Source organism: Lepidochelys olivacea (assembly GCF_965140295.1).
Source record: "Lepidochelys olivacea isolate rLepOli2 genome assembly, chromosome: 2".
In the NCBI taxonomy this organism is placed as follows: Eukaryota; Metazoa; Chordata; order Testudines; family Cheloniidae; genus Lepidochelys; species Lepidochelys olivacea.
In genome coordinates, this window is record NC_140412.1 from 9,920,934 (window position 1) to 9,935,333 (window position 14,400).

The 14,400-nt window shown below is 41.9% G+C and overlaps 1 protein-coding gene across 9 annotated transcripts in view; it reads left to right on the forward strand.

Moving 5' to 3' along the window:
* Positions 1–14,400, forward strand: part of PTK2 (protein tyrosine kinase 2) — a 384,113-nt gene that overhangs the window by 159,345 nt on the left and 210,368 nt on the right. For all 9 annotated transcript variants that reach the window (XM_084620432.1, XM_084620429.1, XM_084620430.1 and 6 more), the window contains one exon: positions 9,039–9,126. In XM_084620432.1, coding sequence (XP_084476558.1) covers positions 9,039–9,126 — 88 coding nt within the window. The remainder of the gene's footprint in view (positions 1–9,038; positions 9,127–14,400) is intronic.

Consider the following 14,400-nt stretch of genomic DNA (forward strand, 5'->3'; position numbering starts at 1 on the left):
GAATGAATTGCATCAAGCCCTACCATCTTGAATTCATATAACTTATTTAAATATTCTTTAACCTGTTCTTTCCCAATTTTGGCTTGCATTCCTTCTGCCTTGTTATTACCTATTGTGTTGAATATCTGGTCATCATCAACCTTTTTAGTAAAGACTGAAGCAAAATAGGCATTAAACACCTCAACATACCTGATGTTGTTAGTTATTAGTTCTTGTCAAGGTTCCTTCCCCACTCTGAACTCTAGGGTACAGATGTGGGGACCTGCATGAAAGACTCCCTAAGCTTATTCTTACCAGCTTAGGTTAAAAACTTCCTCAAGGTACAAACTTTGCCTTGTCCTTGAACCCTATGCTGCCACCACCAAGCGTATTAAACAAAGAACAGGGAAAGAGCCCACTTGGAAACGTCTCCCCCCTCCCCCCAAAAAAATATTCCCCTAAGCCCTACACCCCCTTTCCTGGGGAAGGCTTGATAAAAATCCTTACCAATTTGCATAGGTGAACACAGACCCAAACCCTTGGATCTTAAGAACAATGAAAACGCAATCAGGTTCTTAAAAGAAGAATTTTAATTAAAGAAAAAGTAAAAGAATCACCTCTGTAAAATCAGGATGGTAAATACCTTACAGAGTAATCGGATTCAAAACATAGAGAATCCCTCTAGGCAAAACATTAAGTTACAAAAAGACACAAAAACAGGAATATACATTTCATTCAGCACAACTATTTTTACCAGCCATTAAACAAAAGAAAATCTAAGGCATTTCTAGCTAGATTGCTTTTTTACAGGATTTCTGAAGAGCATTCCTGGTCTGGTCCCAGCAAAAGCATTACACAGGCAGACTGACTCTTTGTGTCGCCCCTCCCCGTCCCGTCCCCCCCCCCCAATCAGCTTTGAAAGTATCTTGTCTCCTCATTGGTCATATTGGTCAGGTGGCAGCGAGGTTATCTTAGCTTCTTAACCCTTTACAGGTGAAAGGGTTTTGCCTCTGGCCAGGAGGGATTTTATAGTTCCGTATACAGAAGGGTGGTTACCCTTCCCTTTATATTTATGACAGTTCTCTTTCCCTGTTATGACAGGTTTCAGAGTAACAGCCGTGTTAGTCTGTATTCGCAAAAAGAAAAGGAGTACTTGTGGCACCTTAGAGACTAACCAATTTATTAGAGCATAAGCTACTCCTTTTCTTTTTCCCTGTTATGTGGCAGACCTACACTTTCCTTCACCTTTCTCTTGCTCCTAATGTATTTAACGAACCTCCTCTGACTGCCTTTTATGTCATTTGCGAAGTGTAACTCATTTTTACCTTAGCCTTTCTGTATTTGTCTCTACACATTTGTGCTGTTTTTTTGTACACCTTCTTATTAGTTTGTCCGTGTTTCCATTTTTATAGGATTCCATTTGGATTTCCAAATCATTAAAGAGTTCCTGATAGAACATATTGGCCTCTATTCATTCTTCCGATCTTTCCTTCACACAGGGACAGTTTACAGTTGTGCTTTTAATATTGTTGTCTTGAGAAACTGCCAGCTCTCCTGAACTCCTTTTTCCTTTAGATTTTCTTCCTATGGAACCTTACCTACCAGTTCTCTGAGTTTAAAGTTTCAAAGTCCGTTGTTCTTTTTCTGCTGCTCTCATGCCGCCTTTTGTTAGAATAATTAAATCTGTCATGAAGCATGATCACTTTAATCCAAATTGCCTTCCACCTTCAGATTTGCTACTGACTCAACCCTGATGATCAGAATCAAATCGAAAATGGCTGTCCACCCTCCGCTTTCTGAAACAAAAAGTTGTCACCAGTACATTTTAATAACTTATTGGAAATTTTGTGTTTTGCCATATTAGTCTTCCAACAGTCTGGATAGTTAAAATTGCCCGTTACTGGTAGGTACTGTGTTCTGGATATTTCTTATTCCAAAAAAATAAAAATTCCTTGCACAGTATTTTAAAATTCTGCATATTTTATTTATCAAAATGAGGCTATATAATCATACCAGTTTCAATTATTTTGGTAATTTATTTCAAAATACCTGTCAGGATATCTGTAACAATTCAAAGACATACAAAAATTCTCCCAGGAGTAGAGAGTTAAAGAAACCCCTACAACAACCCAAGGAGTACTTGTGGCACCTTAGAGACTAACCAATTTATTTGAGCATGAGCTTTCGTCAGCTACAGCTCACTTCATCGGATGCATACCGTGGAAACTGCAGAAGACATTATATACACACAGAGACCATGAAACAATACCCCCTCCCACCCCACTGTCCTGCTGGTAATAGCTTTGGATAATTATTTGGATATTATTATTGTCACTTTGGATAAGCTATTACCAGCAGGAGATTGAGTTTGTGTGTGTGGTTTTTGGAGGGGGATGAGGGGGTGAGAGAACCTGGATTTGTGCAGGAAATGGCCCACCTTGATTATCATACACATTGTGAAGAGTGTGGTCACTTTGGATGGGCTATTAGCAGCAGGAGAGTGAGTTTCCGGGGCGGGGGGGAGTGGAGGGTGAGAAAACCTGGATTTGTGCTGGAGATGGGCCAACTTAATGATCACTTTAGATAAGCTATTACCAGCAGGAGATTGAGTTTGTGTGTGTATGGGGGTGAGGGGGTGAGAGAACCTGGATTTGTGCTGGAAATGGCCCACCTTGATTATCATGCACATTGTAGGGAGAGTGGTCACTTTTGATAAGCTATTACCAGCAGGAGAGTGAGTTTGTGTGTGTGGTTTTTGGAGGGGGGTGAGAGAACCTGGATTTGTGCTGGAAATGACCCACCTTGATTATCATACACACTGTGAAGAGAGTGTTCACTTTGGATGGGCTGTTACCAGCAGGAGAGTGAGTTTGTGGGGGGTGGGGAGGGTGAGAAAACCTGGATTTGTGCTGGTAATGGCCCAACTTGTTGATCACTTTAGATAAGCTATTACCAGCAGGAGAGTGGGATGGGAGGAGGTATTGTTTCATGGTCTCTGTGTATATAATGTCTTCTGCAGTTTCCACGGTATGCATCCGATGAAGTGAGCTGTAGCTCACGAAAGCTCATGCTCAAATAAATTGGTTAGTCTCTAAGGTGCCACAAGTACTCCTTTTCTTTTTGCAAAGACAGACTAACACGGCTGTTACTCTGAAACCTACAACAACCCAGTTCCTGTTTCTCTGCCCCATACCCTGTCAGAGCCCCGCTGGGGGGAGGGGGGGGCAACACTCAGACTTCCCCTTTTAGGGCCCAGCTATGGGGCACCTCCAGCTCAGACACTCGCATCCCCTCCTCCACCTTCCCCCATAGCCCAGCCAAGGGGGGCCCCCCAGAGCCCAGGGAGAGAAACAGCTTGATACTGGATCCTGGGCTTGTGTGGAGTTTCCTGCATGCTGCCTCCTTCATTCAGGGTGTGCCGGGAACTGCAGATGCCCCAAACCCTCCACTTCTGTCCCTTTGTCCCTCTGTGAGCTGGGCTCTGCTGGGTCCTGTGTCCCCTAGTGGTGGCCAGCAGCTCTACAGCCCGTTTCTGTGAGGGGAAAAGGAAATTCTGTGTACACATTCTATATTGTGCATTGGCACAGAATTCCCCCAGGACTAACTTCTGTTGTTTGTTCTAGAAAAGCCTCATCTATCTCCTCTTCCTGATTTGGTGGTCTACAGTAGACTCTTTCCATGACATCACCCCTATTTTTTACCCTTTCTGTCTTTACTTAGAGACTTGCAATTTGTCTGCTTCTCACATCCTTCTGGACTACCCAATAAGTGCATATATTCTTGATGTATAATGCAGCACCTCCTCCTTTTTTTATCATATCTGTCCTTCCTCAACAACCTATACCCCATCTGTACCATAATCCAGTCATGAGACTCATCCCACCAAGTCTCTGCTGCTAATTAAGTCAGAATTTAGTTTATGTACTAATACTTCCAGATCTTCCAGTTTGTTTCCCATACTCCTTGCATTTGTTTATAGGCATCTAAGATATTGAGCAGATTCCTCCACTGATTTCCCTCTGTTGCTCCCATAACTCTATAATTTTCCATGTCCCCCCTAACATCTAGCCCTGTGTTAAAGTTGCCTTTTTTAAGATTATTTGTGGGCTTTTGTCACCTGCCACCTTTAAATCTAGTTTAAGTCCTCCTCACTAGGTTGCCATGTTAGGGCACAAAGATGCTCTTCCCCTTCTTAGTCAGGTGGACCCCCATGTCTTCCCAGCAGGCCTTCTTCTCAGAACAGCATCCTGTGGTTGAGGAAGCTGAAGCCCTCCCTTTGGCATATCTTTGCAGACATACATTCATCTTCAAGATGCACATGTCCCTACCTGGGCCCTTACCCTCAACTGGGATGATGAACAAGAATACAAACTATGCCCCTGATTTCTTGACCTCACTCCCAGAGCCCTGTAGTCACTGCTGATCTGCTCAGGGTCATATCTGATAATACCATTAGTGCCCACATGCATGAGCATTCTGGGGTAGTGGTCAGAGGGATGGATGAGCCTCAGCAGCCTTTCTGTAACTTCTCTGATGTGCAACATCTCCAGGCAGGAAGCACACGTCCCTGGGACATCATGTCAGGTCAGGAGATGGTTGCCTCCACCCACCTGGGGGGAGTACTAAAACACTAGCACCTTATGTTCCCCCTTGGGTGAGATGGCCATGAGCTTCCCAGCTTTTGGGGCAAGGGGCTCCTCCTCAGCCGCTGGGATCTGTCTGTCACCTCCTGTTGCTGGTATAGCATACCAGTTCTTCACATGGATGATTGGGGGACCTGGGTAGGGGGTGGAACACTGTCTACTGCGCAAGATGGCCAGCAGCCAGTGTCCTCCCCATGGAGCAGCTGGTTTGCTTTCCTCCTCTGGTGCTTCTGTGGTCGCCTAATATCCTCCTTCCCAGATGTTTCCAGGTGTGTCCTGTCAATGAAGTCCCTCACACTCCTGGATGCTACACAGTTGAGCCACCTCCTCCTGCAGCTTTCTAACCTGTTTCCTGTGGGACTCCACCAACCAACAGCTCTTACACCCAGGTTATTCCCCCTGCCTGGCTTTCATCAGCGGGAACATACAAGCTGCATTCCCAGCAAGTCAAGACCAGGGCCTGGGTGGAAGTCTCCAGGGTCAGGATGGCTGACTGGCAGTGTGGGGGCACAGGTGCAAGCAGAGGAAGAGCTATCAGTGATGTTGGCAACATGCCGTTTTCCTCCATTGACGGTTCTTCCTTGTAGAATTCTTGCAAATTAAGGAAGGGGAGTGGGGAACACACAACCATGCTTCCCTGTCTTCCTTTGCTGGCAAGCTCAGCTCGCTGACTCCCTTAGCCTCCCATCTGCCTTCGTCTCGCCAGCCATGTGTCTTAAAACGTCAAACACTTTGGAATGACAGAATCTGTATAAATGTAAGATGAATGGTCAACCAGCCAATATATTTTAAGTTAATTGTCTTGTGAGTGACTCTACCATATTTTATTCTTAGAGGTGGTTTAGAATGAATCTCACAGTATTCAGTAAATGTTTACTCTTATGTTGAGATGTGGAAAGAAGAAGAGGTATTTTTTTTTATTAGAGGACTATTCACATTAAATTGATGGCATTAAAGAAGATATGTGATGGTTTCCTAAGGTTACAAAAGTACAATAAAGAATAGATTAAATTGTATGATTTACAGAGAGATATGAAGTGTGTAACCCACTTGAATTTTCAGTTCCCATTCAAACAAGGGAAGAAGAAACCGGCTTTGGTTGTAAATAGGTGGGGTTTCTGTGCTACCATAGTGGGGTTTTGAGTTAAATGGGGATTAAAATTGAAAAACTTTCTTTGTCCGAAGAAAAAGAAATAATCTGTTCTGTTTTTTTCCTCAATGTGTGGGATTACTCAACCAGGCAAAAAGGCAGCCATTAATCCCATTATAACTGACATCCCAAGATTAATGATGAGAATTTCTAAAGAAGTTCTGAGCATCTCATTAGCAGAAAGATACTTGAAGGGAGTTGAGAGAACAGCAATAAAAATTATTATGGGGTTGTAGAGAATGATTTATTAGGAAAGATTAAAAGAACTAAATATCTGTATCTTGCTTAGTACATGCTCATGGGGTGACATAGCAGTTTACAAACATGTGAAGGGTAGTAGCGTCAGGGAAGGAGAGGTGTTATGTACGATAGTTCAAAGACATGTATGAAGTTAAGAGAAAGAACATGTAAAATGTAGATCACCACAAACTTCTGGACCATGAGTAATTATTATACTGCAGAATAGTCTACCATGGGAAATGGTGGAAGTGCCATTGACACTAGTATGTTGGGTATGGTTGGGGAACAATTCTCATTGAAAGGGACAGAGACTGTCACCCAACAGGACTGTCTCATCTCTTGTTTGTACCTTATGCTTCTGTAATTCAGTCCTGTCTTGGCTAATTAATCTTCTGTTGTATGGTAGAGATGGGTTTCTTAAGTCTATATCAAGATACAGATATATGCAGAGTTCAGTAGCTCAAGTTATCTTGTTTTATTTATTTTTTTTAAATCTGTCCTTCTAATTCTGTTTTAGCCACAGTATATTACATGTTGTAATAAAAGGCAAAGTAAAATGGAAACTAAATATCGTACTAGTCTACCTGAAGCTTTTAGGCTTTGCATTAGAGTTACTTTTAAAATTAAATTGTATGTTAAATAATGAGTGTTTCAATTTTCTCTGATGCAGTTGGTGACATACATGATGAAAAACTATAGTACGTGCTCCTTTGCCTTTATATTATGCTTCTTGGTATATTTTATAGTTCGATTTAACCTCAACCTCCTCCTTAAGGTTGTATTTAATCACTAGGATGCTGAAATCACATGAGATGGATAACAATTCCCTTCTTGTACAAAAGAGGGGGTAATAAAAGATTGCGTAAAAAGCAGTTTTTAGAGATACAAAAACTTCTAAAAAATTTAAAATCTAGAAAGCTAGTATGTGGATGAAGACTGAAGATCCATCAAGCAATAGAAGGGAAAAATAAGACAAGGAGAGAGAAAAGGGGGAAAATAGTTGCTTTTTGAACAGGAAATTTGCTTTGTTCTACATTTGACTCCACAGTGTAGCGTAGTGGTGATTTGGCTTTTTCCAATGGAGAAATAAACTTCCTTCAGTTTTTCTGGTTTTGGACAAGGTATGGATGACACTACCTTGCCTCTCCAGACATGAGCCCACACATGCTACAGGGTGGCCTAAGTTTTTGGTTGGGGGAAAAAAAAGGACTATTTTTGTTTATATTTTGCTGTACATCATGCAGCTGTCTTTTTATATCTCTGAATCTGAAGATTCATTGGTTTTTTTTTAAATGTTTGTTTCATTTTAGCAAAAGACTGAGCATGCACTTTGTGTTTTTGAAGAGAACCTCAAAATATCAAGAAAAATTAACTGAATATTGTAAATCCGAAGTTTTATATATATAATAAAATGTTTATATATATTATTCACCATAGATTGAGTATTCAACACTAGAAATAGGCAACACAGCAAATCAAAATTCTGTATCTGTTCGTCATTTTTGTGGGGCTCGGATTCATTACTTATTCAAACAAGTTAATGTGATTTTAATCAATAACTTTGTCTTGTCAGGTATGTGTGCCTTAACTTGTAATCCTTAACATTATTTTCTATAAATTGCTAAGCAGCCTTTCCTATCCTGCTGAAACCAGCAATATGAAATTTCACAACAAAAGCTTGTCACTGTGCAAAAACCATTAAATATATGGTTTCAAAATGTTTCTAATTACAATAAAGATTATGTAGCTGGCCATCTTGCTAAAATGCTATTGTGTTTGTGATAATGCTAGTTTTACACTGAATGAGACTATTACTTAGATTCTAAGATCTTCAGGGTAGGAACCACCTGATAGGAGTCTTTAGGTGCCACTGCAGTACCAATAATTTAATATCCAATCAGTTTCCAAACAGTTTTACTATTTATAAACAAAAACTTTAGGGAGATCTAAAACTCTGGCATAGCCAGTAAATCAAAGTGACCCATAGTCCTGCCTCTCTGGACCTCCTGCTGTAATTGAATGGTGTGGCAATGTCATGGTGGGATTTAGATTTTTGAGTTACTAAATGCACCTCAGTACCCTAATATGGGATACGCCTATCTGTTATGAAATCCTCCTATAGGTAAATCCCAACAATTCCATTGAGGTAGTCCCAGGAATAGATATTGCAGCACCTTTATTTGATAAGAGACTGAGCCTTTTCCAGCTGAAAATGAGCCTTTGGCTAATGCACAGGTTGTGGCTCCCTGATGGGCTATATCGGTTGCCATTTTCACTTGGAATAGCACCTGTGTACTCACTTTTGCCAGCTGTGCATTAAACATTCATGCTTGTGCTAACCAAGAAACCTAGTAATTGTTACTTGCTCAGACCAGTAGTCCATCATCTTAGCTTCAGCTGCTACCACCACCTATAGCGGGGCCTGGCAGCCCATCCAAGTACTGTGAAGTCAATGCCTCAGTCCTTATAACAGCCTCTTTGAACTAGTATAGACCTGCAAGCTCATCAGGAAAACATAATAATCTGTTCCAGCAACAGGTTCAAACCTACTACTCACCTCCCCATGCTTCCTACCCATAAGACCTGCCAAAGCTCAGTCCTTCGAAATCACCCCAATGAGAAGAGGGTTCCCAGTAAACAAAGGGAACCAGGTATACTTTTTCCTCTGAACTTCAGTATAACTGGGCTGTCAAAATGGTTTCCCATTTAATTAATTAAATTTAAACTGAAATTGCTTTTTAATGAAATTTTAAAAGCACTTGCAAATTATACAGAGGTTTGGGGTGTGTGGGGTTTTTTTGTTTTTTGTTTTTGTTTTTTTTTTAAACATCCTAATCATAGAATCATATGTAGGGCTGGAAGGGCCCTTGAGAGGTCATCAAGTCCAGACGCCTGTGCTGAGCCAGGACCAAGTATACGTAGACCATCCAGGACAGGTTCTTGTCGAACCTGTTCTTTAAAAGCTACAGTGATGAAGATTTATTCTCCTTGCATTATGGATGTAATCCTGTTTTCCTTCTTTTTAGATATGAACTGCGAATCCGATATTTACCAAAAGGATTTCTGAATCAGTTTACTGAGGACAAGCCAACACTAAATTTTTTCTATCAGCAGGTAAATTTATTTTGACTATTGTTTATTTTCTCATCTGCAATCCTGAAAGTTTGTTTTGCTTATACAGGAACAAGTTACTGCAGGAACAGAAAATTACAAAAATCATATTATGTGTATAAAACAGATATGGAAGAGACAGTCGCTTCTTTCTCACTGGGAAGTGATGAGAAATACCTTCTCCGGGGCGGGGTTTTGGCAGATGTTTTCACAACTTGGATGCAATTTACAATTCACTTGGCTGTTTGTTATTCATGTTTCTCATTTTATTAAATTATTTGTTTCCATTATATTTGAAAGTATAAATAAATGACCTGTTTTATGTATATTAATGTGTTCATGAACATGTATTAATTGCTCAACCTAAATACAAAATGGTATTTTCTGGATTTTCAAGCATTCTGCAGCTAGACTCTCCACCAGTGATCACAAAAATGTGCACTGAAAGACTAAGCCTCACAACAGTCCTTAAGGGCTCAAGTTCATTGTCAGATTTGGGCTGTTGTCTGTCTCAGTGTTATCTAGGGCCCAATTTTCAGATATGAATGTTTGAAATTAAGCATCTGAATCCGTACTTTGATGTCTGAATTAACAGGTAGTTGTTTAAGATGGTTATTTAAGTGCCAAAGTACAGATTTAGGTACGTAACTTTAGACAGACAAGATTTAAGTGAAAACATGTCCCTCTACCGTAGAAAGAATAGTTTCCTCCAGTTGCAGGAGTTAGCGGATGAAATTCTGGCCTGTGTTTTGCAGGAGTTCAGACTAGAAGATCATAATATTCCCTTCTGGCCCTACAGTGTATGAAAACTCAGCCCCTAAAAATATTGATGCTGTCTACTTATCATACAGGATTGTTGCAGTGTGTTTGATTGCTGTGATGTTGATAATGCACATTACTGAAGTACTGTCAGTGTTTAACAAATAACTTAATTGATACTGATTGTTGTTTTTCTCAGCTATGTATTACACAAAATTCCTATATTATGCATGTAACAAGTTACAGTGCCCCTCACCTCTTCATGTGTTTCAATAGCTGCAACCACTAAAAAGAACTACTTAATTCAGGTAATTAGTTTAAAGGTGACCTGTAAAAAGGGAAAATGCATTTGTGCCCCTTTTGAATCTTTATGGAGCATTGAAAGGGGAACAGATTTTTATCCATGGTGTTTAGAAGGTTTTTTTTTCAACTCCAATGACGAATAAATGTGTTGAGGAAAGATTCCACGCTTCCACTCCTCCAGCAAAGGTACAAGCTCACAATACACCCTGCTTGGAGACCCCCTCCCCAGAAGATCTCCGCCAAAAGCAGGAAGGCCAGATTTGACATGTCTTGTATTTCCAAGATTTACTAAAAGGCAATAAAAGAACCCATAAAAATGCCTCAGGCTTTTTTTCCACATTAGAAAGCAAAAAAAAGCACAACCTCACTCCCTTTAAAGAAATAAAACAAAAGTTTGCCTGCCTTTGTGATAGATGGTCCCTTGCACCAAAAATCATATCAATATTCAGGTTACTCCCAGTCCCAAAGGACCAGTTACTTATCTCAGGTCAAGTGCATCCTAGGTCTTGCACTGAAGACAATGCTTGTAGACAATCCTATAGTAAACTCACTAAAGGCTTATTAACTAGGAAAGAGAAATGAAAGTCATATACAAGGTTAAAACAGGTAAACATACACGCACACACAAATGAGTATAGTCTTAGGTTTCAAAAGATGATAGTAGCTGCTGTAATATGCAAGTTTTATATGTCCTTTAAGGCTAAACCAAGATAAACAGCTGGGGACCCCTTGCTTATGTTTAGAAATCTTAGGCTCAGAGTTCAAGCAGCTTAGGAATACAATTTCTTATTAACAGGGATTTGTATTCTTTCCCCCCAGCATTCAAACTGGAGACAAAGCGTTTCTGTAGGTCTCCTCTTAGAATCATAGAATATCAGGGTTGGAAGGGACCTCAGGAGGTCATCTAGTCCAACCCCCTGCTCAAAAGCAGGACCAATCCCCAATTAAATCATCCCAGCCAGGGCTTTGTCAAGCCTGACCTTAAAAACTTCTAAGGAAGGAGATTCCACCACCTCTCTAGGCAACGCATTCCAGTGTTTCACCACCCTCCTAGTGAAAAAGTTTTTCCTAATATCCAACCTAAACCTCCCCCACTGCAACTTGAGACCATTACTCCTTGTCCTGTCCTCTTCCACCACTGAGAATAGTCTAGAACCATCCTCTCTGGAACCACCTCTCAGGTAGTTGAAAGCAGCTATCAAATCCCCCCCGCCCCTCATTCTTCTCCTCTGCAGACTAAACAATCCCAGTTCCCTCAGCCTCTCCTCATAAGTCATGTGTTCCAGACCCCTAATCATTTTTGTTGCCCTTCGCTGGACTCTTTCCAATTTATCCACATCCTTCTTGTAGTGTGGGGCCCAAAACTGGACACAGTACTCCAGATGAGGCCTCACCAATGTTGAATAGAGGGGGACGATCACGTCCCTCAATCTGCTCGCTATGCCCCTACTTATACATCCCAAAATGCCATTGGCCTTCTTGGCAACAAGGGCACACTGCTGACTCATATCCAGCTTCTCGTCCACTGTCACCCCTAGGTCCTTTTCCGCAGAACTGCTGCCGAGCCATTCGGTCCCTAGTCTGTAGCTGTGCATTGGGTTCTTCCGTCCTAGGTGCAGGACTCTGCACTTATCCTTATTGAACCTCATCAGATTTCTTTTGGCCCAATCCTCCAATTTGTCTAGGGCCCTCTGTATCCTATCCCTACCTGCCACCGTATCTACCACTCCTCCTAGTTTAGTATCATCCGCAAATTTGCTGAGAGTGCAATCCACACCATCCTCCAGATCATTTATGAAGATATTGAACAAAACCGGCCCCAGGACCGACCCCTGGGGCACTCCACTTGACACCGGCTGCCAACTAGACATGGAGTCATTGATCACTACCCGTTGAGCCCGACAATCTAGCCAACTTTCTTCCCACCTTATAGTGCATTCATCCAGCCCATACTTCTTTAACTTGCTGACAAGAATACTGTGGGAGACCGTGTCAAAAGCTTTGCTAAAGTCAAGAAACAATACATCCACTGCTTTCCCTTCATCCACAGAACCAGTAATCTCATCATAGAAGGCGATTAGATTAGTCAGGCATGACCTTCCCTTGGTGAATCCATGCTGACTGTTCCTGATCACTTTCCTCTCATGTAAGTGCTTCAGGATTGATTCTGTGAGGACCTGCTCCATGATTTTTCCAGGGACTGAAGTGAGGCTGACTGGCCTGTAGTTCCCAGGATCCTCCTCCTTCCCTTTTTTAAAGATTGGCACTACATTAGCCTTTTTCCAGTCATCTGGGACTTTCCCCGTTCGCCACGAATTTTCAAAGATAATGGCCAATGGCTCTGCAATCACAGCCGCCAGTTCCTTTAGCACTCTCGGATGCAACTCGTCCGGCCCCATGGACTTGTGCACGTCCAGCTTTTCTAAATAGTCCCTAACCACATCTTTCTCCACAGAGGGCTGGCCATCTATTCCCCATGTTGTGATGCCCAGCGCAGGAGTCTGGGAGCTGACCTTGTTAGTGAAGACAGAGGCAAAAAAAGCATTGAGTACATTAGCTTTTTCCACATCCTCTGTCACTAGCTTGCCTCCCTCATTCAGTAAGGGGCCCACACTTTCCTTGACTTTCTTCTTGTTGCCAACATACCTGAAGAAACCCTTCTTGTTACTCTTAACATCTCTTGCTAGCTGCAGCTCCAGGTGCTATTTGGCCCTTCTGATTTCATTCCTACATGCCCGAGCAATATTTTTATACTCTTTCCTGGTCATTTGTCCAATCTTCCACTTCTTGTAAGCTTCTTCTTTATGTTTTAAGATCCACAAGGATTTCATCATTAAGCCAAGCTGGTCACCTGCCATATTTACTATTCTTTCGACACATATGGATGGTTTGTCCCTGTAACCTCAACAGGGATTCCTTGAAATACAGCCAGCTCTCCTGGACTCCTTTCCCCTTCATGTTAGTCCCCCAGGGGATCCTACCCATCCGTTCTCTGAGGGAGTCGAAGTCTGATTTCCTGAAGTCCAGGGTCCGTATCCTGCTGCTTACCTTTCTTCCCTGTGTCAGGATCCTGAACTCAACCAACTCATGGTCACTGCCTCCCAGATGCCCATCCACTTTTGCTTCCCCTACTAATTCTTCCCAGTTTGTGAGCAGCAGGTCAAGAAAAACTCCCCCCCTAGTTGGCTCCTCTAGCACTTGCACCAGGAAATTGACCCTATGCTTTCCAAAAACCTGGATTGTCTATGCACTGCTGTATTGCTCTCCCAGCAGATATCAGGAAAATTAAAGTCACACATGAGAACCAGGGCGTGCGATCTAGTAGCTTCCGCGAGCTGCCGGAAGAAAGCCTCATCCACCTCATCCCCCTGGTCCGGTGGTCTATAGCAGACTCCCACCACTACATCACTCTTGTTGCTCACGCTTCTAAACTTAATCCAGAAACACTCAGATTTTTCTGCAGTTTCGTACCGGAGCTCTGAGCAGTCATACTGCTCCCTTACATACAGTGCTACTCCCCCACCTTTTCTGCCCTGCCTGTCCTTCCTGAACAGTTTATAACCATCCATGACAGTACTCCAGTCATGTGAGTTATCCCACCAAGTCTCTGTTATTCCAATCACGTCATAATTCCTTGACATCACCAGGACCTTCAGTTCTCCCTGCTTGTTTCCAAGGCTTTGTGCATTCGTATATAAGCACTTGAGATAACCACTTCATAGGTGGAGGGTGCAATCAACAAATTTTTTTGTCCACTGATGTTCCAGAATGGCTTGTTTGATGTCTGTAGAACTTTTTTTTCTGTTGAGGAGGAGATAACACCTTTTGTGGTAAACTAATATTTCACACTTGGTAATGCTTCTCCCCTGACTGTGGGAGTTTGCAGTCTTAGCAAACATTTTTATGGTTAGAGAGCAACCATTTAAGCATTGCCTTATAACCTAGGATACAGATATTATAAGTAGGATTAATATATGCAGCATCCTACAAGCATTCTATAAAAGTAACACATTCTTAATATCTGTTTTAACAATGCTAACACACAGGCGAGCCAGACTGGTTTCAAGCTAGGCATTTGTCAGTGTTCAGTGAGGCCCAGTGTCAATGGCATAAGCAGGCACCTGCTCTGCCAGCATCACACCTGTTTGCTTACCAAGCTGTATTTTCTTGGAATTATCACCTGTCACCTCCAGGAGTATGGTTAGTGGGGAAAAA